Here is a 25,964-nt window from a genome sequence, read left to right on the forward strand (position 1 = left end):
GTGTAGTTGTAAACAACAGTAACAAGCGAACGTTTCATGAGAGAAAGATAGATAGATAGAGAGAGAGAGAGAAAGAGAGCATGTGTGTGTTTGTGAGAGAGCGAATGAGTGTAAACAGGGAATAGATTAGGGCATCGTTCAATTCGTTCACTAGCGACTCGATCATTTTATACACTAGTTCACTTCAGTTCAGCACTTTGTTCACGAACGAAGGAAGATTCACTGGCTCCGTTTTATGAACAGTAAGTACAACACAACTCTAATGGAGTAGATTGAGCAACAGAGACGGCTCACATCTGCGGGGTGGTCGCCTCTGGCTTTTCTTTAGCAGATAGTTTTGTTAATCAGCTGTTGGTCGTTGTCGCCAGATAGGTGTTTGTGGTCCTTTTACAGTCCGTCCGCGGTTTTAGTTATCGGTTCTCAAATCTACTTTAACTACAATTTAAAGCAACGTCTACGGCCAACAGCTAAGCAACAAAACTACTACATACTTCAATATCTTCTTTTCAATCTACGGATTTTGATTGAATTTTAGTGTTATTTGCAAAATACAAAACGATAAACACAAATTGCATAGGTAATACAACGAGACATGGCAAGACTGATGGAAACATACATATGTACAAATTATTAATAGACACATTTATTGAAATAATTTATCGATAACTCTGACAATAATCATTTTCTTTTTACTTTTTATCGAATGGATAGTGAATAAAAACATCGATAGCCCAGTAGTATCTACCGCTACCGACACATCGCTTATCGATTATTTTATAGACTATTAAATTTTACACATAACGAAGATATTTAAATATATTAGAATCCGTTTAGTCACTCCACATATCGATCATTTATGATCGATAAATGTTTCTCATAATCAAAAATTCAATCATAATTTGATAAATCCGCAAAGTAATTGAATATTCAAAATGTTTCCATAATTCTTGCTAGGAATATTTCGGATTATTTTTTGTGTGAATAGTTTGAGACTTGGAAGTGCTGGGAACTTGTATATAACAACATCGATAGTTACACTCGATATGTTTGCTTAACAGGAGTGGGAACGTAATGAGACACTGATGGAATGATTGTAATGGGGGCATTTCAAAAGAAGGACTTACCTTGGCCTTTTGCTGTTGCTTGAGCTCCTCCTTTTTGTAGTTGCGCTGGTAGGCGGTGATGACGCGGCGCAAGCGCGTATTCAGATCCTGCATCGATGGCCACATGGTGGCATCCTCGGCGGCAGCCAGGGTCGATGGTGGATAGCTGCCAGCGACACTTTCCTCCTCGTCCAAGCCTAAATTTGAGTTGGAGTTAGCATTTTCGCAGTTTTGACCCGCTGGCTCAGAGGCAGACGCAGTCGTAGTCGTTGTTGATGGATTGGTAATGGTGGTTATAGTGGTGGTGGTGGTGGTGGTGATATTTGTGGTTGTGGTAGTGGTGGTGGTGGTTGTGTTGGCGTTAGTGCATGATTGAGAACCAGACTCGGCTGTTGCAATGTCAGCGGCATCAACGGCTTCGCCAGCGGCTGATGCTGTCGCTGCAGCGGCTCCATTGGCCAGGGCTTCGCTCTTAGCCCCATCCTGATCAGTGTCCAATGCGCTGGCCGCAGCGGCTGTCTCAGCGTCGACGTCAACAGCAGCTGCTGCCGAGCTTGTTGAATCGGCATCAGCAACTGCCTCAGCGTCAGCGACTGCCACAGCCTCTGCTTTGCCTTCTGCTTTTTCATTACTTTTCTCAATTTCTTTATCAATTTCGTTTTCTTTTTCGTTTGCTTTATCGTTTTGATTCGGATTTTGAGTTTCTTTTTCTTTTTCTTTATCAATTTCTTTTTCTTTTTCATTTTCTTTTGGTGCCAATTCGTTTGGTGCCGCTGGTTCCGCCTCGACGGCGCTGCCATTGCCCACAACCGAGCCAAGTTCGGCGTTGGCCGCTTTTTGTACAATCGATCCATTGTTATCGCTGTTATCGCACTTATCGCTCTTACCCGACGAACTGGGACGCTCTGGATCTAGTGAGTCCTTGTTGTCGCCAGCAGTTAGCTTCGTGGAATCCGAGTCTTTGGTTGTGGTGGTGCCATCATCGTCCACCTCATCGCCGTCATCGTGCTTCGAATTTGCATCGTCCTCATTTCTGTGAAGTGAACAATAAATTAATAATCGACTTAGTTATCGACAACTATTTATCGATATGCACGCACACACACAATTTACATTTATAGACACTCTTATCTATAAAAGTATTTGTGTGCCCAGTGTGACCGTATTACGGCAGGCCAATCACAAGGTACTCTAGAATTAAAAGCGATATTTACGCTCTGTTGTTTCTTTTCCTATAGTTTCAAAGAACATCCATGTGAGCAATTCACACATTGTCTAGGCTTTCTAAATATTTTTAATTTTTATTTATATGGTCACATCTTTTAGTTTATGTAGGTTAAAATTAAAAACCCTCTAATTTTTGCTAGAAAATCTATATTGACACTCATTTAAGCAACACAAATTTCTAAATACGGTCACACTGACTTACTTCATACAGCACATCCTATTTGACTCTTAAGCTAAATGTGTTTTCATGAGCTAGTTTAGGCATAATAACTCTTAGTTACATAGAGAACATAGTCTAAGTTCTCTATACTTCTTATAATCCACTATATATTATATATGTATATATCTATAGTCTCTACCAGTTGCTTCCACACATAGGGCTAGAGTCTGGTCTGAAGGCTTTTGTGATTAATATTAGTACTTGTGGCTTATGTGATATTACGAGAAATGGTCACCTATTTATGCGTAGCTCAATATGGAGGGAGGGGATATAGTGTGTGTGTGTGTTTTGTTAATATTGATAAATATGGTATGGCAGATATTGAGATGTTTGTACTTACATTGGCAAACTCGCGACGGCCAAATCGTCACCGGCACCGGCGCCCACATGGGTAACAAAGCAAAGATTTGGATCGGCTCTCATTTGGCGATACATTTCACAGCCGTGCTTATACGTTCCAACCAATAGACTCTTATCACAACAAATGGGATTCCACCATGACGATGGCACTTGATCGGGCGTTGGTGGCGGCCGAATAGGTAGCTCGCTGCATGATTCGATAGATATGCACACACATACGATATGTATATATTTATATACATATATTTATATATATATAATATATATATATATATATATATATATAGATATACATATATTTGAAGATGAGGGGAAATAGAAATGAGTTGTTTAGTATAAATTTTAAATAAAAATGTCGTTTTATTTTTAATATGTCAATTTTTTTATGTTATGATTAAATAAAATTTGGAAACAAAAGTTATACCAAATTAAAATAATTTCAAAAATTTCAGAAATAATAAAAAAAAAAATTGGAAATAAAATTGTGATTATAAGTTTTTTTGTTAATTTGCCAATTTGTGCTACGGATTAAAAACAGTTGAAAACAAATTACATTGGAGGGATTTTCGAGTACAAGAACTACAAAATGCAACTTAAGTAAATTTCGAGTTAGCTTTTGGAGGACTGAAAAATGATAGACGAGAGTGAGCTGAAATATTTCAAAGCTAAATACATATATTTTTTAATGAAATCAATTTTTTCAAAGATTTTCATAAAAATTTCTGGACGTTCGTAAATTTTTCAAGCCACCCTCGCATGGAAATTTTTTCTTTGCTTGATGTCATGTTTATTGGAACAATTCGTTGATCGATACGATATGACGCATAAAATGAGTTTTTCCTCAGTATTTTTTGCGTAGCGAGAGAGGACGATCGGGCGAGCGAACGGGCGAGAGAGAGCGAGATGTGTGTGTTTGTGTCTTTGTGTGTGTGTATGTGTGTGTGTGCATAGATATTACCTTTCCAGATTGGGTGCTAGTAGTTGCTTTGCTTTCGAACTGCAGCAGTTGTTGTTGTAGTGGTAGAAGTTGTTGTTGTTGTAGTTCCAAAAGTAGTCAGTATATATAGAGTATATACATACATAATACACACACACATATATATATATAGATATTCGTATTCAAATTAGCAAATTAGAAAATTCGTCAAAAGAAATTGTTCAAGTGCAACAAACAAAACACAGCGAGAGAGAGAGAGAGAGATAGAGAAAAGTTTTTGGAGCTTACGATGCGAATACCATTTTTTTTTATTATTTTTTTGATTAAAGGTTGGATTTATACAAAATGTATTTTAATAAATAGTTGCATAGAACAAATATTTGGGAAATGAACGAACTTCTAAACATGGAGCGAGAGTTTTTAGTAACGAGCGAGAGAGAGAGAGAGGAGAGTTTAGTAACGAGTAAAGGAGTGTGTGTGTGTGTGTGAGAGCGAGCGAGAGAGAGAAAGAGCAGTTAGAGAGCGAGCGCACTCACACAAAAGCGATCAAATACCCAAATTTAGATAGAGTTGCGATCTTTAGTTCAATTTCAATTCAATCAGTTCAATTTCAATGAATTTTCAGTTCAATTTCAATTTGAAACTAAAGAGCACAACTCCATCCCATTAAATTTTCCATAGAGCAGAAATATTAATCGCGAGCTTAAGTAACAGAATCGAATGTTTAGTTTAAGAGTTTAAGGCTAATTAACATTAAAAACAAATTGGCATTTTTTTTTTCAATATTTAAAATACAATTAATAAGTTAAATAATCAAATAAAAATAAATAAAAATATATGAATGAATATAGATGTATATATATAGAGAGAGATATATAATTGTCAGAAGATATTTATATAAAAGAAAAACGAACGAATGCCTTGGCACGCTTGATTAGAGCGCAACAACAACAATCAGTCAATCAATCAACGACAACAATCATGATGTGATGTGTGTTCAATGATCTACTACTATGTTTATAGATCTATCATTTGATTGCCTACCTGATGGGCGTGTTATCCTTAATCTGCTGCACGAATTCGCCAATGACCTCGTGCTGTATATAATAGAGCATGCGCACGCGCAGCAATACCCTGTAAAAACGCGATAACGAAATTAACACAAATTAAACATAATTCAAACGAAACGAAACAAAAAACGTAAAGAGAGTGGGAGAGGGAGAGAGAGAGAGAGTTTTTGTTGTTGTTAGCAAATGTTAGTTTGGCCCACGAGTTGGTTGATTAGTTTAAACAAATTCGATTCCACACGACTCACTTATTGGCGTGTCTGCCCAGGTGCTTCTTATAGGCGCCCTCCAGATACGCGTCCGCATCGTATTTCTCCTTCTTACTCCAGTGATTCGGATCGTGGATGCTGGTGGGCGGTGCGGGCGCTGGCGTTGGCACAACAACAGCCGCAGCCGCTGCCACAGCACTGGCACTGACGCCGCCCACCTGATCCTTGTCCGATTCCAACGAGCTTGACTTGTGGGCGGGCGTCGTGTTGCCACTATTGCTGCCCGAAGCAGTACCTGGCGCAGGAGTGGAGCTGCCACAGGCCATCTCTTTATTGGATTTGCCACCATTGCGTCCTGTCGATGAAAAAATATAGACAAATTTAGTCGCAAATTCTTCCCATCGGTTGAGCTATCCCGTCCAACAGGAGCTCAACTTCTTGTGTGATATGTGAGTGATGCATGAGTTGAACTACTTTCAAATACTTCATTTCTAATTATGTACAAAGGCGATTATGATACAATATGATAGATGATATATGATATTATAAATGTGAATTAAAATAAATCATACATGTGAAATACAAAATAGATAAAATTTGGAATGGAGCTTCGACTCGCCAAAGGCAAATTCAACTTGCAAAGTAATATTGGAGTTTCGTATAGAATTTTAGATATTTTACATTTTTCATTTTTTTTTTTTAACTTTTTTATTTATTTATTTATTTATTTATTTTTTTTTTTGACTATTCTATTTTAAATCAAATTTATATTTAATTTTGGCTTCAGAAATCTTCAGTTAAATATTTTAAAAAGTTTTGACTCTTTTTCTTTACTATATAAAATCGTTTATCACTTTGCAAGTAAATAAGGTTTTCAGAACATGAAGATGTTTTACATATAAATAAAGAAAATAAATAAATATAAAATATAATATAATATATAAACCGTTAATTATGATTATGTACTAGTGTTATATATATGGTTATATAAATATATGTATATGTATATATAAATGCTTATGTAGCTATTATATAAATCATAAAAAGGTTATAGTAAAAGGCATACAATTGCATGGCAACAAAACATACACACACTTTTCTTTATCTTTTTTCCAATTCAGTTCTTGACGTACGTCTGGTCGCGGTCAAAGTCGAGTCAGTTACTAAATTCTATATAGAGTAGTTGGTGTACATATATATATATATATATATATATATATATATATTTGTATATTTAAAACTGTTATTTGAACTTTCTTTTAGTGAAGTTGACAAAAGTTGAAGTTGGGCAACAGTTAAGACATGGTGGAAAACACAGAAACCCAGTTAGAAATATAGATCCATTGAATATATTTGTGTATATATGGTACATATATAGGTCAAGTAGCGTAAATTAGCTGCCAGCTGAAGATTTAGAATAATTAGCTAGTTAGAGTTAAGGTAGTCCAGCCCACAGGTATATAGTGTGTAAAATTCATTTTTGTTTGTACAATACGAGTAAAAATTTCTAGTTCGAGGCAGCTCGTTTTTTTTTTTTTTTTTTATAACTCTCTACGTCCGTGCAGCAGTTGGAGTGCGTGAATGTATCTTTTACCATACCTTTGGCATTCCTACCTCGTGGCACCAAATTGTGTAGGCCACTATGATCCCTGCTGATCTTCTGCACCTCGCCATCCTCGGTCGGTGTAATCAGATCCCAGATGAACGTCTTGATCTTCTCGTCACCCTTGTACACCTGCAGGCAGTACAGCAGCTAAAAGAGAGCAAGAAACCAGATTAGTTTCAGATTCAATCAATATTATAGTAGATGGGGAAAAACTCATTGTTTTGTTTGTTCAGCATGTTGAGAAGTTGTGTTTTTACTCAGCGAAAACCTAAAGTTTTCTCAATATTAGCATGATAGTCATCATTAAACAAGTCTCATATGTGGTATACATATATACACTTTATCTCTTTGCGATTCATCAGTTGTCACTTACTATAATGCGCGCACAGTCCTCGATGTCCACTTCGCGCCAGCCGCGCTTAAATTGACCCAATTCCAAGAGTTCCGTCCAACGACCCCAACTGCGAAAGGTAAAGGTAAAATAAGTGAGTAAATATAGATAAGGAATACTATAGGTAATGTTCTTCTATGTGTGTTAAAACTAGAAATTATGATAATGACTCAAATTGTATTTCTGAGCTCTCGTTTATGGATTGAGGGAAATTATCATATTAGATAGATTAAGTAGAGAGCATAGAAGGCTTAGTAGGAGTATTCTCTGTATTGTAAACAGTTTTGTCATACACAATCAACTTATTGCACATCTACGTTCAAACCACAAGGCAATATTCTTTTCGGCTATAAAATTTCTATACTGAGCGAGAGATAGAAGGCGGCAATAAACGTTGCATTTAGTCCTTGTGAATCTCAGCATATTTACATATATATTTTGTTGTTTATTGTTGTACAAGCAGCCATCATGTTTAGCATATCAGAGAAGAGCATCGGCACCATCGAATCGAAATTCAATGTCAATCGATCCCAATCGCAAGCGCCCGTCGCTATCGAGCCGGAGACTTATGAATTGGATATTGCGGCCATATCGCATAAATATCATTTAGATGATTATTTGCAAATGACGGAGGAGGAGCGTCGAGTCCTATTAGTGCAAATGGATTCATTGGACATGCTTAGAACAGTTGAGGAAATTCAAAAGGAATTGGCCATATATAAGCTGGAGAACTACATAATGGTTGATTTTCTGGAGAAGAATGATCCGAAGCTTTTAGTTGGCCTGCGTCAGCGTCGCACTTCGATGGTGAAGCGCATGCAGTCCAAGTCCCGGCCACAGGACAACCTGGCACAATCCAGTCGTCACTCTAGCTCCAAACGCTCCATGAGCTTATCCATACACATGGGCGCAATGAGCCAGATAGGCGAACGACGCAAACAGGTTGATCACAAATTGAATTTCAAGGCCAAAGCCGAACTGGCCGAAAAGGCGGCAGCGGAGGTGGAGAAGCGAGTGATCGATATTGAAAGGAATGGTATGTTGAAAGTCAGAGTAGGTGACACTTATACACTATATGGTATCTATAGTACTATGAATACATAGACCAATCTTAGGGCATATTATGTTGTATAGATATTCATAGAGCTTTAGAATATTACATAGAATAAGATATGTTTTTGTATTTATATAGTATATATATAATAGAATCTATAGCACTATGAATACATAGAGTAATCTTAAAAGATATTATGGTATATGGGTATTCATAGAGCTTTAGAATATTACATAGAATAAGATATGTTTTTGTATTTATATAGTATATATATAATAGAATCTATAGCACTATGAAAACATAGAGCAATCTTAAGGTATATTATGGTATATGGGTATTCATAGAGTTTCAGTATATAGTATAGAGAAGCTAGCAAGGAAGACTATATAGATTGCATATAGAGTATACATAGCAGATACAGATAACAGTATAGATAGGACTAATATATCTAATATCTTATATAGTATCCAATTCAATTCTCTTGCAGCTATGGTCGAGGTCAAGCAGTTGCGCGCTAAAATCGAGGAGCTGCATTATCGCAGCGAGGAGACCATTGAAACGGAAAAGAATTTCCTGCTCCACTTTTTGCGCGACAATAATGATATAGCATTTCTGGAGAGCGCTACGGAGCGGCAGGTGGAACGCAAACTGCGTAAATTTACGGCCAACTGGTTTAAGAACGCGCGCGCTCTGCTGGGCACGATGCGGTTGACAATCGTATCGTTGCAGGAGACGTGTCAACAGCATCGCGCTGATCTGATAACCAAAGCCGATTTGAGTGGCATTTTGACAGCTGTCGATTTCGAGAAGCTGATTATCAAACGCACCGAGTTGACCAACGAGCTGGAGGAGAAGAACACCCACATGGCGGGACTGAAGGGTGTTACGGGCAAAACATCGCTGGCCATGACCGAGGAGAAGCAGGCCATGATGAACTTGGAGACGGAAATGCGCAATGTCCTCAATCGTACCGAGGAGATATCGCGCACGATAATCAAACTAGAGAAGGAGGTGGCCATGGTGCGGGTCAACAATGAAAAGGATTATGTTGTCTTGAATGAGCTGCGTGCCCAGCTGGAGGAATACGATGCTCCAAGTATTACCGAATATATTGAAAAGAAGGAGGAGGCTCTACTTTTGGAAAAGGAAGAGAAGATGCTGCAGCGTAAGATCTATATACTTAATATGAAACTGAACAATGTGATGAGACGTTGCAGATATCGTGACGATATATAGAAAGAAAGAAATGATTGCCTTACCCAAATGAAAGCAGTCCTTTCTCCACTTTGAAGCATTCCGACTTGGCCCAGTTGCCATACTGAATCTCCTCTAGACCCAAGGCAGCCAGGGCATCACGCTCCCTGGGTATATATTCATCGTGTCCCTTCTTTTCGCGGTTGCGATCGCGCTTCTCCTTGCGCCGTCTCGAGCGTAGACCTAGATTAAGTTAAAATATGTATAACTGTGTCTATAAGGTTTCTATGACACCCACCTATGCCGCCCTCTTCATCGCTGTTCTCATTCGACGAATCCTCCGAGTTGATTTCCATGACATCCTCGTGTCCATAACGTTTGATCTGTGTTCGCCTTCTGGGCTCCGATAGCACCAGATCTTCGGTCTCATCACGTTCACAGGCATCTGGATCGATGTCCACTCGTTTGGCCCACTTGGTCCAAAAGTCGGGATCGTCAATTGTAATATCTGAGCGATTGCCAGAGGCGGCAAATGAAGCCTTCGAGAAGGTCGAACCCTTCTCCGACTCCATCGTTATGACTTGTGTACGTCGCTTCAAAATCGAGTCGATGTCCTCTTCACAGAACTTATCGCCCGCATTATCGTCATCCATGACAGCGCCATAGGCGCCCTTTTTGAGCAAATCCTCGATCTCCTTCTTGGACAGCTGCTTGTTGTTGCCATCCTTGGAGCCGTGCGTGTTCATGGACTGCAGTACAGCCTTGTCCAGGCCCAGTTTCATTGAGGCCTTGTCGAACATCTCTCGCTCGTAGGTATTCCTGCACAATAAACGGTAGATCTTAACCATTTTGCGTTGGCCAATGCGATGGCAACGGGCTTGGGCCTGCAAATCGTTCTGGGGATTCCAATCGGAATCATAGATGATCACCGTATCGGCGGCTGTCAGATTAATGCCCAATCCTCCAGCCTTGGTGCAGAGCAGGAAGACAAAACGATCCGATCCGGGCTTCGAATAACGATCAATCGCCTCTTGACGTAAATTGCCACGAATGCGTCCATCAATCCGTTCGAACGGATATTTGCGGTACACCAAATAATCCTCGAGTATGTCCAGACAGCGTACCATCTGACTGAAGATCAACACACGATGCCCATTCGCCTTCAGTTTGGGCAGCAGCTTATCAATCAGCACCATTTTACCCGCCGAGAGTATAAGATTCTTGTAGTAGGACTCGGGATCGTCGCCGTGCTGTGCTTTAAAGTCATATTGGATCTGCTCCTCGGCGCCATTGAGCAAATATGGATGTATGCAGCACTTACGCAACTCCATCATTGTATTCATTAGATTGGGTATGTTCGCCGAGGTCGTTCCCTTTTTGAGGAAGCTAAAGTTTTGCTCCAATATGCCGCGATAGTATTTCTTCTGTATATTCGTCAGCTCCACCTCAATGATGGTCTCCTCTTTCGGTGCTAGGGATTTCTCGACATCGTCTTTGAGACGTCGCAGCATCATCGGCTTGAGTAGCACCTGCAGCTTATTGACTTCCTCCTCGGTGCGCAGACTGCCGAATTCCGACATAAACTCCTCCTGCGACGAGAATTGACTTGGCTCCAAGAAGTTTAGCAAGGAGAAAAGCTCGCTTATGTTGTTCTGCAGGGGTGTGCCCGAGAGCAGAACACGATGTTCGAGATTGAGCTGTCGTAATCCCTCAAGCAGCTTGCAGTTGCGATTCTTCAGGCGATGCGCCTCGTCGATCACACACAGCCGCCAGTTGAAGGCTTTCAGATCCATATAGTCAGTGACAATCATTTCGAATGTGGTGATAAGGACATTAAATTTAATCGGCTCCTTAAGCACTTTGCCACTATCTGTCTTGTAGTAGAACTCGTAGTCCTGGATCATTTGTTTGCTGGTCACCGAGCCGTGGTAGACAACCACGTTCATGTCGGTCCAGCCCTCGAATTCACGCTGCCAATTGGGTATGGTCGACAAAGGAGCTATGACCAAAAATGGTCCTCTTATGCCGTATTCGTAGACCGAGTGAACAAAGGTCAGACTCTGTATGGTCTTGCCCAGACCCATTTCATCGGCCAAGATGCAATTGTGTGAATTATACCAGGAGAATTTTAACCAATTCAAACCCTCCAGCTGATAGGGTCGCAAGCTATTGCCACCCTTATAGATGGGCGTCTTCTCCAGCTTCTTCCATTGTTCCGGATGTGGACGCTTACGACTCTTCCACTCGCATCTCAATGGTATTTTGTTGAAGCGCAAGTATTGCTCAATTTTATCATTATCTACATCCTCTTCCAGCTCCCAGGTGCAATCCTCATATGGCAATGATTTCCATTTAACCAAATAATGCTTGGTCGTCTCTCCGGTATTCTCGTCCGTATGGACAGACATATCCAGCACACGATCCACCTCCACAAAATCGGGATTGAAGGGCTCCTCTTCGATGTTCTCGAATATGTTGATTTGCTGTGCCTGCTTCTGCTGGAAGCGACGTATCTTTGCAGCCACGCGGCGATCTCCTTTGAGGAGTTCCTCTTCCGTGCGCCATTCGCAGTGCAGATAACTGAAATTTCGGTACTTCACAAAGTATTCCTCGACATCGATGAAGACTGGTTCGGGCTTATCATCCTTTGTAGTCGTGGACGATTTGTCGTCTCCTTCCTCTGCATCGTCTTCAGTCTGTTTTGTTGTCTCCTTGTCTTCGCCGTCTTTCTCTTTGTCTGCTTCTGTCTTTGCTTCAGTTGTTTCTTCTTCTGTTTTCAAGTTCTTCTCATCTTTCTTAACTTCAGCCGCAGTGTCGTCGTCTACTTCCATTTTCTCTGTCGCTTCGTCTTCAGCATCTTTTTCCTTTTCCGTTTCTTTCTCTTTGTCACTTTCTGTATCTGCTTCGGCTTCTTTTTCTTTAAGTTCCTCCTCTTTCACTTCTTCCTTCTTTGGCTCAGCTGGCTTCTCTTGTGCTTCATCAGTCTTGGCCTCTGCTTCTTGCTCATCTTCTGCTTTCTCTTCCTTTTCTTTTTGATCTGCGTCTTCAGCTGCTTTTTCGGGCTCGGCACCTTCGTCAGTTTCCATTTTCTCCGCCTCCTTTTCGGGCGTCTCTTCATCACTCTTTTCTGTCTTGACTGTGTCCAGCTGTTCATCCACTTCCATTTTGCTCTCGGCTTCAGCTTTCGTCTCCTCCGTTGATTTATCCACTTCTTCTTTGTCATCTTCATCCATTTTCTTGACTTCTTCGTCCGCCTTTTCGGCTTTGTCCTCGGCTTTCTCAGCAGTTTCTTTATCCTCTGCCTTTTCTGTTTCAGCCTCTGCTGCTGCGGCTTCCGCTTTGATCTCTGTCTCCGTCTTAGGCTCTGGTGTCTTCACTTTGGGTGGCTCGGGTATCAGCTCCCGCTTGCCCATGCGCAGGGCTAAGACAAACTGCACCACCATGCTGTCCTCGTCGCCCGTATTGATGTACACATAGTTGGGTTTCGAGGACATGGCTGATGCAGCCGACTCGTTAGCACTTTGCCTTTCGGCCTTCTCAGCGGCTGAGGTGCTGGAACTGGCCTCCAGCTGGCTGTTGGTGTCATCTGCTGCCACCGAGGGTTTCTCTTCGCCCGCAGAGCTACCAGCCTCGCCTTCGGCACCCGATTGTGGCTCTGCCTTCTCCACATCGCTGCCAGCATTCGAGTTGGCTGCATTGGCCGACGAAGACTTCTTTTCCTTCTTCACGGGGGAAGCTACCAGCAGGGAGTTCTCATCATCCGAGAAGCGTAGCATTACGTCGTCTATATACTTCTTGCGCTGTGTGTTTCTCGACGAGCGTCGCTTATTCGAGTCGAGTTCTGAATCTGGCGGTGGCGATGGCGGCGGCGTACGATCCAAGGTATCATCCTCGCCATCCGATTCGGGCACAATGCGTCCACGATTGCGTCGCTTCTTCAGGGCTTTGGCACTCAACGAGCCTCGATTCCGTCGTGCACTGCCGCCCTCTTCGGACGTGGCATTGCGACGACTGCGCGCCGTCGAGCGCTTGCGATCTCGACGACTCGGCGTGCTGGCTGCATCGCCGGCTGAGTCGGGCACCGAGTCCACTGTCTCATCGCCCACTTCGGCATCTTTGTTGTCGTCGTCGTTCGCACCTCTCGGTATCTTCGAGACGGGTATGTCATCATAGTCAGGCGACTCACCATCGACGCCTCCAGCTCCGCCGCTGGTCTCTGCCTCGCCTTCGCTGGACTTGGGCAACAGTGGCTTGTTATCCTCCTGCTCGCTGCCCTCGCCCGTTTGCTCGGCTCCATCTTCTCCAAACTGTTTGCGTCGCTTGCTAACACTCGCTCGCTTGCGTCCGCCTCCAGGAGATTCTGTAGAGTTCGGATCATTGGGATCCCGCGGCTTTTTCACCTTCGGCGTCCGATCACGTGGTGGCTTATTCGGATCTTTGGGTGCGCGTGGCTTGCGCGGCTTCTTCTTCTTGCCACTGCCATCGGTGGAGGTGTCCAGCTCATTGGCCGAATGCACATCCTGCGATAGATCACCCATGCTCTCGCTATATTCGAGTAGACCCACGACGCTCGTATCGCCCGCTCCCTGGGTAACACAGTCCTCGGAGACGGGCAACTGAGTGGTGGGTATGGGAATGATGCTGCCACTGCTGCTGCTCGCACTGGCTGCAGCCACAACCACATTGCCACTAATGTCCATTAGTTCCTGCTGCTGTTGTTGCTGCAATGCAGCAGCTGCTGCCGCCGCCTTGTCACCCTTTTTGGCACGTGGCTTGCGCGGTTTGTTGGCCCCCTTGCCACGACCACGCCCCGTTGTGCTGGAGACCTGTGGACTCTCGACCATCTGATTGTGCAACGCACTGCTGCCATAGAGCGGTGGCATGTTCTGATACAACAAACACTGCGGTCCGCCCGCACACTGCTCGGTCAGTTCGTGTTGCTGCAGTAGCTGGAGGCGCTCCTGCATGCGGATGAGCTTGTCCTGATGCTGATGCTCGTGTCCGGGCGGCATGCAATAGAGCTCTTGTATTTGCTGTTGCAGCGCGGCAATTTCCTGCTGATGCAGCATCGGATATGGTGGATACATGGCACCTGTTGCGCCTGGATACGGCGGCAACATGGGCTGCATGTGCGTCGGCGGCGGGGGTGGCGGAACTGCCGCAGCTGTCTGCGCTGTCAGCCCCGGCTGCTGCTGCGGCTGCTGAGGCTGCTGTCCCTCGTAGCCGGTTAGCGGGTGCATGCCACTCACGCCCAAAGGTGTTTGTCCCAGTGGCTGCTGCTGCTGTTGTTGCTGCTGCTGCTGCGGTTGGCTGAGCGTGGTGTTGTCCATTTGCGTTTGGCTCTTGTCTTCGCTGATCTCTTCAGCGGATTTCGTTTCGTCAGCCAACTCGCTTAAGCTCTGCTCCGCCAGCAGCTCCTCTGTCTGCTGCTGTTGCTTGTTGCCGCTGTCCAGCTCCTCAGGCAACGTTGTCTCACTTTGAGTTTCGGGCTGCGTCTTCGAAACACTATTCTCGTCCTGTGCCAGCTGGGCGCACAAGTCATCAGCACCTGTTGCTGGCTGCTGCTGTTGTTGCTGGTGTTGTGGTTGCTGTGGCTGTTGCTCTGGCTGCTCGCTCTTCGAGCTCTCGAATTCCGCATTCGATGATTGGGAATTGCTGTCGAGCAGCGCTGCCGCTGCATTCGCCGCATTTGAGGCAGCTGCAACGGCAGCAGCGCTCGTCGAGCTCATTGAATTGTTGTCGAAGAGACCAACGTCCACACCACTCACATGGTGGTGCGTGGTGTGCGTCGAGTCCGAGTTGCTGTTCAGCATGCCTCCGCTGCCAACAGTGTCCATGTTCGAGAGCAACGGCTGCTGGTTGTTGCTGTTGATGCTGCTCTGCGAGTTGCTGTCGTGCACCGAGGTGGGCTGGTTGTTGACAATGCTGTTGGTGCTGCTGTTGCTGCTGCTGTTGTTGCTGTCGTTGGCAGCGACAGCCAGCGTTGACGAATCATTCGAATTGGCTGTTTCGTTCAGTATGCTGCTCAGATGATGCGAGGGTGTTGGCGGTGTGGGCGTGGCTGGTTGCTGTTGCAACTGCGCCTGCTGTTGAACCTGCTGCTGCTGCTGCTGCTGTTGTTGTTGCTGATGTTGCTGCTGCTGTTGCAGCTGTGGTATGGGCGAACTAACATGCGCTGGCGACATTGTTTGCTGTGTTGCAGCTGCAGTTGCTGCTACTGCAGCAGCTGTTGGTGCTTGCTGTGTATCTCCCAGTATATTGGCAAATGCATCGAATTGCTGTTGATGCTGCTGCTGCTGTTGTTGTTGCTGCTGCTGTTGTTGTTGCTGCTGTTGCTGCTGCTGATTGCTGCTCTGTTGCTGCGCATAGTTGGGCAAATGTTGCTGCTGCAGCGGCGACTGTTGCTGATGTATGGGTGATTGATGCTGCAGCTGCTGTTGCTGCTGTGCCTGCAACTGTTGCTGCTGTGGCTGCTGAGCTGTGCTGGCCTCCAGCGAAGGCTGCTGCTGCTGCTGCTGCTGGTGATGCGCCGCAGAGCTCAGATGATGCATGCTGGGCAGACTCTGCTGATGCAGCGGCGAGGAGGCCATCTGTGCGCTCAGTTGCGCCTGCTGCTGATTGCCACCGACAATATCGTTGATGGAATGCTGCAGTTGCTCATTCAGTTGCTGCTGCTGCTGCTGTTGTTGTTGCTGCTGCTGCTGCTGTTGCTGTTGCAGCACTGGTGCTGGCGGCTGTGGGGGCGGTGCAGTGGGCGCTGTTTGCTGTGGTTGCTGTGTGGGCACAGAGACCGGCACGGGCACGGAGACAGGCACCGGCACGGGCACGGGCACCTGTTGCCCCATACTCTGTCCGTACATGCTCAGCTGATGCTGATGCTGCTGGGCTGCAGCCGCCGCTGCTGCTGCTGCAGCTGCCGCCTGTTGTTGCTGCTGTTGTTGTTGTTGCTGTTGCTGCTGCAGCAGCGCGTTCGCTTGTGCCTGTTGTTGCGCCTGCTGCTGCGCCGCCTGCTGTTGCGCTTGGGCTTGCTGCTGCGCTGCCTGTTGCTGAGCCGCCGCCTGCTGCTGCTGTTGTTGTTGCTGCTGCTGTTGTTGTTGTTGCTGCTGCTGCTGTGGCGGTGGCTGTTGTGGCGCCTGCTGTTGCATTGCCGCCATGTGCGGCGCGCCCCATTGCTGATGGTGCTGTGGAGAGGGTGAGGCGGGCATGCGTGGTCCTCCCATGACCGCAGCGCTGCGATACGATGAGGGATAGTCCATGGGCGGCAGCCCATGCGCCTGTGTGGGCATAACCATTTGTTCGAGTGCTTGCAGCGTGTTGACCACAGGCGGAACAACGCCGCCGGCTGCCACACTGCTGACTGGGACCTTGGCATTGCCGACTGTGGCTGAGCTCGGTGGCTGCGCTCTGGGCGAGGGCAGACCCACCATGCCTTGGATGCTATGCTGGCTAGGCGAATTGACCTGCTGCTGCTGCTGTTGCACCTGCTGCTGCTGGGCTGTTTGTGGTGGCTTGGCGGGCGATACGCCGGGCCGCGGCGACATTTGCGGGTGCGGCGACATTGTCGGCGGGCGCGGCGACATTTGTGGCGAAAGCTGTGGAAATGGTGCACGATATTGGGGCGAGGAGTTGAGCTGAGCGCTGCCCTGATGCTTGCTGCTGGACATGTAGGGCGGCGCACTCTGCTGCTGTTGCTGCTGTGCCTGTTGCTGCTGCTGCTGTTGTTGTGCCTGCTGTTGCTGCTGTGCCTGCTGCTGTTGCTGCTGCTGCTGATGATGGCTGCCATAGCTGGGCGGCATGCCCATGTGCGGCGGCGGCAACACAGCGCCTGGCAGCTGCTGCTGCTGCATTAGGCTCACGTGGTTCGGTTGCTGCTGCTGTTGCTGCGCCTGCTGCTGCTGCTGGGTCTGCAACTGTTGCTGCTGTGCACTGGCTATATGTGAGCTGGGATGCGCACCCAACTGCGCAGCCTGCTGCTGCTGCGCGGTTAGATGATGCGACGGCGGCGCTGCTCCGGGCACGTGTTGTCCATAGGCGCTCGCCTGATCCAGTGCCGCATGGCCGTAGCCCACATGTTGCGGAGCGCCGCGACCCGGCTGATGTTGCATCGGACTGCCGTAGGGACTGTGCGCGTATGCCTGAGGTGCCGCCGGCTGTGCTGCTTGAGCCGGCGCACCTGGATACAGCGGATGCTGCCCGGGCGCTTGTGGATAGTGCTGCGGCAGTCGAGCCTGCTGCTGGCTCTGCTGCTGCTGCTGTTGTTGCTGCTGCTGTTGCTGTGGCGTGGGTGGCTGTTGTTGTTGCTGCTGCTGCTGTTGCTGTTGTGGTGCCAGGCTGCCGTAGCCACTGGCGCCCAGGGCACCCATCATGTTCTGCTGTGCCCCGTACGGCACCAGCTTCTGCTGCTCCTGTTGTCCATAGGCGGGCATATGTTGGCGATAGGCGCTGGCATTGCTCTGACGCTGCTGCTGCGTCGGCGGCGCTGCCTGCGGATGTCCGTAGGCGCCTAGACCGGCACCGGGATATGCGGCCGCTTGGCCTGGCACAGAGGGCGCTGCACCCCAGCCGCTTAGATCAGCCATGCCGACGCCCATGGCCGCGTGCTGATCGGTGGGCCCCAGCCCGTAGAGATTCTCCGCCGTTGGCTGGTACGATGGATATTGTGGCTGTTGCTGTAGCGGATGCGGCGCCCGATGACGCGGCGGATAGCCACCGGGCGGGCCCATGGCTCGAGGATTTGCCGCTGCGGCAACGGCTGCTGCGGCGGCCGCATCATAACGGTAATAGGGATCTCTGTAAGCGGATAATGAATGTAGCATTAGTTGAAAATGAAGAAATGTGCCACAAGAATTTAAAGAAATTAATTACTTATATTATTTACATCTAAGCTAATTCTCAATTATATTTAAAACTACACAATTAATTAATTAAAATCTTGTGATAATAAATCATTATAAGCAGTTACTGCATTCGTATTCATTATTACATTCATAATAATTATCGTTTTAGATATACATATGTATTCTAATTATTATAATTGCCTATAATCTATCATCTACAACATTGTCGCTAGTATTAAAATAATTATTTGAATATTGAAATAATTTTGAAATTGATCCCATTATCAATATTATCATCATTTTGTAGACTTTTTTTTTATTTATTTTTTTTATCATTATTAATAACAACATTTTATTTTGTATAATAATTTGTTAGATTACCACCCAACATCTAACAAATTATTATACAAAATAAAATGTTGTTATTAATAATGATAAAAAAAAAATAAATAAAAAAATAAAATTTAAAAAAGTCTACAAAATGATGATAATATTGATAATGGGATCAATTTCAAAATTATTTCAATATTCAAATAATTATTTTATTAGCATCATTATTATTAACACTATAATAAAATTGATATAAATAATATATTATTAAATATGTATTAGTTAAACATTTAACAACCAAAACACTAATGATAATACAAAATTCTTATTCAAGAAAATAATAAAAATCTAATGGCACTAACAAAAAAAGACTGTATATAGATGGATAGATATAATAGATACATATTATTGTAATTAATTAATTGCGCACTTTTGCTATTTATAATATTTAGTGTATCTGAGCCTCACCCACAACTAACATACCCCATTTTCATAGAAACAAACTTTTTCTAGCTGCCACGTATATATATGTGGAGAAAAAACTCGATGAAAAACTCACCCTTGATGATTGCCGTGAAACATATTTTGTGCATTTCCATCCATCAGATTTTTGAAACGCAGCGCACACAGAAATGTCCCGTTACGTGCGTCAAAGGACGCAACGCTGCGTTTTAGGTTTGGTCGTCGATTGGCTTAATTTTGATGCCGATCTCTGCGCGTGGCAAGGCTATACCTGATGGGAGGGGTTGTGCTGGTGTTGTTGGGGGTATGTCTACGGTCTCGCAGGTTGTGGTGCGTCCTGCTGCGATGACGTTGACTCATTTAACCACAATGCACTGTGAGAAAAACCTCTGTCTGAATGTCAACTTGAAATTATTGGTCGGGTTTTTCCTCTTTTTCTTATTTTGATTTGTTGTTAAGTTTGTTTTCTAACTACTAAACTTAATTACAGCTTTTAGATTTTTGTTGTTGTGGAACGTCTTCCGTTATATTTATAAATATCTATATATATTAATATATGTTATTATCTTTTGTTTTCTTTTATAGTGTATACACATTTGTGTTTGTCCTTTTTGTTGTTTCGCACACTTCATGGCCGACCTTTGACATATTCGCAGTGAAACGTTCGCTCACAGCTGTAGAGATAACAATATTTTCGATTATATATAAAAAAGGCTTGGTAACATAACCTAAAAATGCCTAATGCCTAAACTTTTGCGTAAAACGGTAAATAAACGGGCTATATGTATATGTATTGAGCGTATTTCTATAAATGTAGAATCTGTAATGAAAAGAGACAAGGATAAGCTGTAATTAGTAAGAGTTTTTTTTAAACGAGGATTTTACATTGTATATATACTATATATAGTAGCTATGCTTATTTTGCTGTTGATTCCACTTCAACTTTTAAGGGGAAAAGCTATACGCTTATGGATTTCATTGTTTACACATACAACGTACAGTTTGACCCCCTAAACATTTGAGTGTTTTGTTCACATTTGTTAAAATATCTTGTGAATCTTAAAAGCTAGGCTGTACCCAAATACCATCCCCCAAAAGACGTAAGACATAAGCTGTGAAACGTAAGACGTAACAAAAGAAGCTGCTAACGAAACTGAGCTGTGAAAAGTGTTGACGAAAAAGGCACACAAAAGGGAGAATGAAGAGAGTGTTGGCAATTAATGAGGCGTGGATTAAGACTAGTTGTTCGCCTCAAAGTCTCCACCCCCACCCACCTCAAATCTTTTTTGGATGCTGTTACGAATTTTATATGATTTCGTTGTTGTTGCTGTTGTCCTTGTATTGGTGGTGGTGACATCTTTGCTGTGAGAAAAAACAATGCCAACTCTATCGATTTTTCGCATTGTCTGCAAAGGTTTAGCCCCAAAAAAAAAATTCAAGCAACCTAAAGTAGCAGCGCAGCAGCAGCAGCAGCAAAGAGCATGAAGAAAAAAGGTAATGCGGGTGTTGCCCGTTGAGCAGCGCGTTTTTTGAGGGGTTGAGCAGCAATGCCCAAAAGATATGCAAATGTTGCAAACAGCAGCCAGCTAAAAGGAGCGGGGCATCTGTACAACTGTATGTGTATAATATATATATATGTGTGTGTGTAAATGGAAAGTGTATGCCAAGTGGAGAGATACAGCGAGACAAAACTACAGTTAACGGAATAGTACATACGAGAGATATGCAAGCAAGTCAAACGCATGCTAAGCTACAGTGGTTGCTAGTTAATGAAACTAGAGTGAAACTAGAATTTTAATATTAGTATATCTGAGATGTGCACACCAAATATTGCATTTAACTGAACGAACAAATCAATAGACAATGTTTCCGTTGTTCTTGAATTTATTAAGCATTATTACTGCAAATAAATTAAGAAATCTAATTGAATGTGAATTTCATTATTATTATTATCATTACAAATAAAACATTTAACTCTGCCAATAAAATGTTGCATTTAAATTAGCAAGCAACCACTGTGCAAAATATGCAGTTAGCAAGTCAAGCACACACACATGCACACATATAGAGGTACCAAATTGCGCTCTATGTGTACTGTTATAAATACGTGCGCACATATTTCGCTTGCCAGACAGTCAGTAAGCCAACCACAGTGGCAGCACTAACTCACTCACACTCGCACACACGCATGCACATATACAAATATCAACAGCCATCACACAACACACACATGCATCTGAAAACTTATGTAGAGTGCATGACATGAGCGCTAAGCGCGCTTAGCCCATGCCTTCAGCTCACTCTCCCACAACCAAATGCCTGCGCCTCCTTCGCCACCTCCTCTTTCCTGCTCGTACAACACCAGCTCGCGCCCTCTCTCTTTTACCCTCTCTTGGCTTCTTCGCACTCGCACTCGCGCTCATTGGGCAATCATTTAGTCAGTCGTCGTCGTCGTTGTTGTTTGTTGTTGTTGTTTGTAATCAATTACATTTTGCTTTTGCAATTTCAGCTATTTATTTATTTAGTTTCAGCTTTTTTTTTTCTTCCATTATTATTAGTCGAGCTACTTGTGTATGTGTGTACAAAGTTTGTATCTAGCAGATAGCTATGTCTATACGTACGTTTGTATATGTCTTTGTATACATGTATATGTCATTGAGTTTACGTTTCAAACCGTTTTTTTTTGCCTCTTCTTTCGCTACGGTTTCGGCGTCGCCAAGTAAATGCAAAAACAATAAACTAAAAGCAATAGTAATATGTAAAGCAACAACAACAACGACAAAGCATCTGAAAACATTTTTTGTTGTTTTCTCTGAAATTATGTGTGTGTATTGGCGGCTATGCGCGCACAACTGTACTTTTGTTTTAAATAAGCGAAAAATCGATTAAAGGTGATAATAGACAAGCAAATTTCTGTGTGTGTCCAACTCTTGGTGACGACAAACGTCGCCGCTGACCCGACGCAGCCGCGACGCGACGCGCGCTGCTACTTCTACGTTGCCTTGCTGTTGTTGTTGCTAGATGCCAGACATACAGTGACAGAGGCAGAGGCAGAGACTGAGACGTAAGCAGCAGCATTAGCTTTGGCTATGTTTTATTTTTATTGCGGGGCATTTCATTTGCGTCGAGTGTTCCAAGTGTTGATATTGTCAACCATCGATAGTCAAATTATGCTTGCTATCGATAACGGAATGCAAATCATATCAAATCTTGATCTCAATTAGAGAAGAGCAGCTTAAAACATAAGCAACAATTGAAGAAACTTCAACAATCTTCAATCAAACTAGCTATCAAATTATATGATTAAACATTTTGCAACAACAATGCGAGCGCACAGGCAACCAAAGTTCATTCACCTTTACCAAAAAATAATAAAAATAAAAGAAACAACAAAACAAAAACCAAAAAACTTTGTGTATTTTAAGCTTTGCTTTTGCCTTTGCTTTGGCTTAAAGCTTGCGGCATTCGTGTTTTGAAATGTAACCAACATTTGACCCATAATAAATAATAATGGCATGAGAATGGAATGTGCAGAGTGTTTGTTTGTTGTGTCATTCCGGCAGAATGGAAAGAAATGCGCCTCATACATATGTATGTATGTGTCTGTGTGTGAATGTTTGTGTGTGTGCACATATTGCTCTCTAATGGCAATCAAGTCAAGTAGTCAAGTGGCTTTTGGCTTGTACGCCGCGCACTAACAGTAACTAAAAAGTACAGTTGGTTTTTGTAAGAAAAGCAACAACAAGCAGCAACAGCAGCCAGTCAGCCAAAGAGGCAGATGATGGGTGCTGCGCGCACATACACGCACACATGCATACATAAAAATGGTAATAAAATAGGTAAAGTTACAGCCACACACAGTTGTTTCTTCTTTGCTTCGTCTCTTATTTTGGTTGAGCTAAAGAGCAGCAAATACAGTAACGTATATTACAGCACGTCGCAGCTTTTTGAATATGTAACGGTGCATTTATGACGTGCCTGTGCCTGAGCAATAATTGGGTGGCAACACCGATTGTGCTGGCGTTGCGATTCGTCATGAATAGAGCAAGAAATATCAAAACCTCAAATTTTGACGCCATGTTTCCCGCTAGAATTTGCCGAAAAAGACAAAAAAAAACGTGTAGAACAAATGGCCATAGCCTGACCCGATTATCGAGTTAAACTGTTGTATAAAATTTGCACCTGGACCTAAACCGGATAGTGCCATTGTATATGCAATAACAACAACAACAACACTGAGCACATCCGAACTGAAACAAACTTGCAAACCCACAAGAGAGCGCTACGCTACAAAACGAGAGAGACCGAGCGAGCGAGAGAGCGCGCAAACGAGAGGTAATGGACGAGAGCATGATAGCTGAGCGCCGGCTGTATGAGAGCGAAGACGCGAGAGAGGTAGAGGAGAAACAGAGAGCAATAGCGGCGAGTAAAAACAAGAAAACAAAGAAGGAAAAGAAAAAACAGCCCAACAAGTGAAAAAAACGTAACAACAAAAACATGTGGCAAAAGCATAGCGTGCGCTAAAGAGCTAGCCAAAAGCGAAATTACAAAAGCAAAGCGAGTATATCACGTGCTGCCGCTGCCGCTGCCACAGCTACAGCCGATGGCACAGGCCGAACAGAATGGGCAGAGACAGCAGCAGACGTGGGTTGGGGTGGGTTTTGGAGCAACAGCAACGGCAACAACGTGTGCCGGCCTTTGGCGGCAGAGACTGAGTGAGCGAGCAGTGACGCAAACTGAGGCGCCAGCCTCATGTTAGACAGATGGCCGGCAATGTTGGAGGCGACTGAACGACAGACTGCGCCGTCGGCGTCAGTAGCGTCGGCGGCGGCTTTCGTATAGAATGAGCGTTGAAAAGAGACGACCAGTTGACAAGAGCAGTCAAAACAAAAATGCGAATGAACTGAACGAAAAGCAGGGCACAATAGACGAGACGATTACTTTTTGGAGTTCGTAGAAGAAATTGTTGCTGTTGTTATTGTTGTAGTTGTAGTTGCTATTACTGTGAATGCTTGTTAGTTTGATAAGTTGGGTGGTGCTGCAGATGGCGACATGGAAAGGGAGGCGGTTGGGTTGAAAAGCGAAATCTGGCAAAACGCCTGCGACCGACTGTGAAATGTAACGAACGCGCGTCGCGTAGATACAAAGAGTGTATAGAGCAGCAGAAGCAGCAGCAGCCATGATGGCGAGAATGGCCAGCGACAGCGATGATGACGAAGACGGCGACAAGTACAAAACACGTATTAAGTATGCATGTGCATGTGTATGGGTGTATGGGTGTATAAGACTGGCTGTGTTTCTCGCTGTGTGTGTGTGTGTATTGGAGATTCGCATGATTCGTGCAAATTCGCCGCATAGTTGCCCTGCTGCGGCGGCGGCTGCCGTTGGTATGTTGTTTGCTCTTGTTGTTGCTGTTGCTATTTTATTCGCATATCGTTTAAGTACGCGCGCGTATGAGTGTGTGTGTGAGTATCGTATCTCTGTGCTCTGTCATGGGCATGGGCTGCGCGTGTATTTGCCTGCGAATGGGTATGCGTACACGTATATGTGTGTGTGTTTGTGTGTTGGTGCGTTGGGGTCGTCGTCGTTCATATGTTTTTGCTTGTTGTTTGGTCGGTTTTGATTCGGTTTTGGATGGATGATATGCTTTGGCTTTGGATCGCCGCCTGGTTGCCTTCTGCTGTTGCTGCCTTTCATCCATCCATTCGCGCTCTCCATTTGCCGTTTTGGCTCTCGCGAACGACGACCGGTCATGCATGAGTGTGGACTGTAAGTGCATGTGTGTGTGTGTGTGTCGCTGCGCTCTTGCCGTTTCGATGAATTGTTTGCTTCAGTTTATGCCGTTGTCGCCATAGTCCAAGTGATGCGACGTCATCATCGCCCCGTCGCTCTCATTTGCACGTTAAGCTAAGCGAGTTGTAGTCTTTTTTTTTTATTATTACTTTAATTTTTCGCCGCAGCAGTGATACCCAAAAACTCAAATGCCAGGCCGGCCTTTGCTCGCTCGCTCTCTGTCTTCCTTCACTATTTCTCTCTCGCTCATTCAGATGCAGTCGCTGTTGTTGTTGTTGTTGTATCACGTTGTTTTGGGGGCGCGTGTGACGTTTATTTTATTATTCTTTTTTTTACAACTTTTTTTTTGGTCGGCCGTCCAAGCAAAGAGTTGATTGAAATTGTTTCAGCTTGCCTGTATGTGAGTGTTCGTTTTTCGCTCAATTCGTTTACTTGTGTGTGTGCGTCTGTGTGGGTTTGCTCGTTCATTTTTATTTGCTGGCTGAGTGACTGACTGCTGGCAACGGCCGGCTTGTGTGTGTGTGTATATGTGTGTGCTTGTGCCTGTGTGTATCTGCTTTTGGTTAAAGATACATAATTATTTCTAAAAAGCATTTTCTGCCTTGCCATTGTTGTAAATTTCTCGAAATTTCACGTTTCGCCTGTGCATATCATTCGCATTCGTATTTGAAATTTCATTACCGCACCCAACTTAATTAGCTATAATTATAATATAAAAAGTACTCGTGCCTAGGTATAGGCTGTTTGTATGTATGTAAATATTTATATATATAACTGCGTATCTATGTATGTACGTATAGATTTGTATATTTGCTGTTTCACTCACCTCTTTGTATCTGCTTCTGGGGGCTGCTAATCCGTTGGACTTTTTGCGTGTTTATTGCTTTGTAGTACACATTGAATACTTTTTTGATTATGCATTCGTTTCTGATTGTTGTTTTTTTTTTTTTTTGTTTGCGTTTGAGTGTTTGCCCGATTGATAGACCGCGGCGTCGAACCTATCGATAGTTATGCATGCAGCGCCATTTGCCTTTTACGCGACATCGACAACTTTGAAATGTGAATGATGACGAACAATGACGGATGGCGAATGCGAATGCGAATGCCAGCAACAACAAGAACAACAATGCTAATTCGAGTGTAGATACACACATATATAGATATATATAAGAAG

At 44.1% G+C, this 25,964-nt stretch overlaps 2 protein-coding genes across 17 annotated transcripts in view; one reads left to right on the plus strand and one right to left on the minus strand.

Moving 5' to 3' along the window:
• Nucleotides 1-25,964, minus strand: part of kis (chromodomain helicase DNA binding protein kismet) — a 46,820-nt gene that overhangs the window by 17,902 nt on the left and 2,954 nt on the right. For 4 of the 16 annotated variants that reach the window (XM_089465187.1, XM_089465182.1, XM_089465179.1 and 1 more), the window contains exons 2-11: nt 19,095-19,671; nt 9,667-18,158; nt 9,434-9,611; nt 7,103-7,190; nt 6,723-6,876; nt 5,163-5,478; nt 4,892-4,981; nt 3,869-3,907; nt 2,891-3,097; nt 1,125-2,136 (exon numbers count right to left, since the gene is read on the minus strand). In XM_089465187.1, the coding sequence (XP_089321313.1) occupies nt 1,125-2,136; nt 2,891-3,097; nt 3,869-3,907; nt 4,892-4,981; nt 5,163-5,478; nt 6,723-6,876; nt 7,103-7,190; nt 9,434-9,611; nt 9,667-18,158; nt 19,095-19,138 (10,620 nt within the window). In that variant the 5' untranslated portion in view covers nt 19,139-19,671. The remainder of the gene's footprint in view (nt 1-1,124; nt 2,137-2,890; nt 3,098-3,868; nt 3,908-4,891; nt 4,982-5,162; nt 5,479-6,722; nt 6,877-7,102; nt 7,191-9,433; nt 9,612-9,666; nt 18,159-19,094; nt 19,672-25,964) is intronic. The other 12 variants (XM_089465191.1, XM_089465194.1, XM_089465189.1 and 9 more) reach the window with 7 other exon arrangements.
• On the plus strand, nt 7,384-9,443 carry LOC108609751 (cilia- and flagella-associated protein 263). Its single transcript, XM_018001495.2, has 2 exons — nt 7,384-8,156; nt 8,662-9,443. Exons 1-2 carry the CDS (start codon nt 7,589-7,591, stop codon nt 9,408-9,410), a joined length of 1,317 nt encoding a protein of 438 aa, XP_017856984.1. The 5' UTR covers nt 7,384-7,588; the 3' UTR covers nt 9,411-9,443.

The sequence above is a fragment of the Drosophila arizonae genome, chromosome 3, assembly GCF_054131065.1.
Source record: "Drosophila arizonae isolate 15081-1271.41 chromosome 3, UAZ_ARI_1.0, whole genome shotgun sequence".
Lineage (NCBI taxonomy): Eukaryota > Metazoa > Arthropoda > Insecta > Diptera > Drosophilidae > Drosophila > Drosophila arizonae.

Coding starts and splice junctions, on each gene's coding strand:
- LOC108609751 (XM_018001495.2), top strand. CDS start 7,589: ATGTTTAGCATATCAGAGAAGAGCATCGGCACCATCGAATCGAAATTC. Junction 8,157..8,661: donor GATCGATATTGAAAGGAATG/GTATGTTGAAAG, acceptor ATTCTCTTGCAG/CTATGGTCGAGGTCAAGCAG.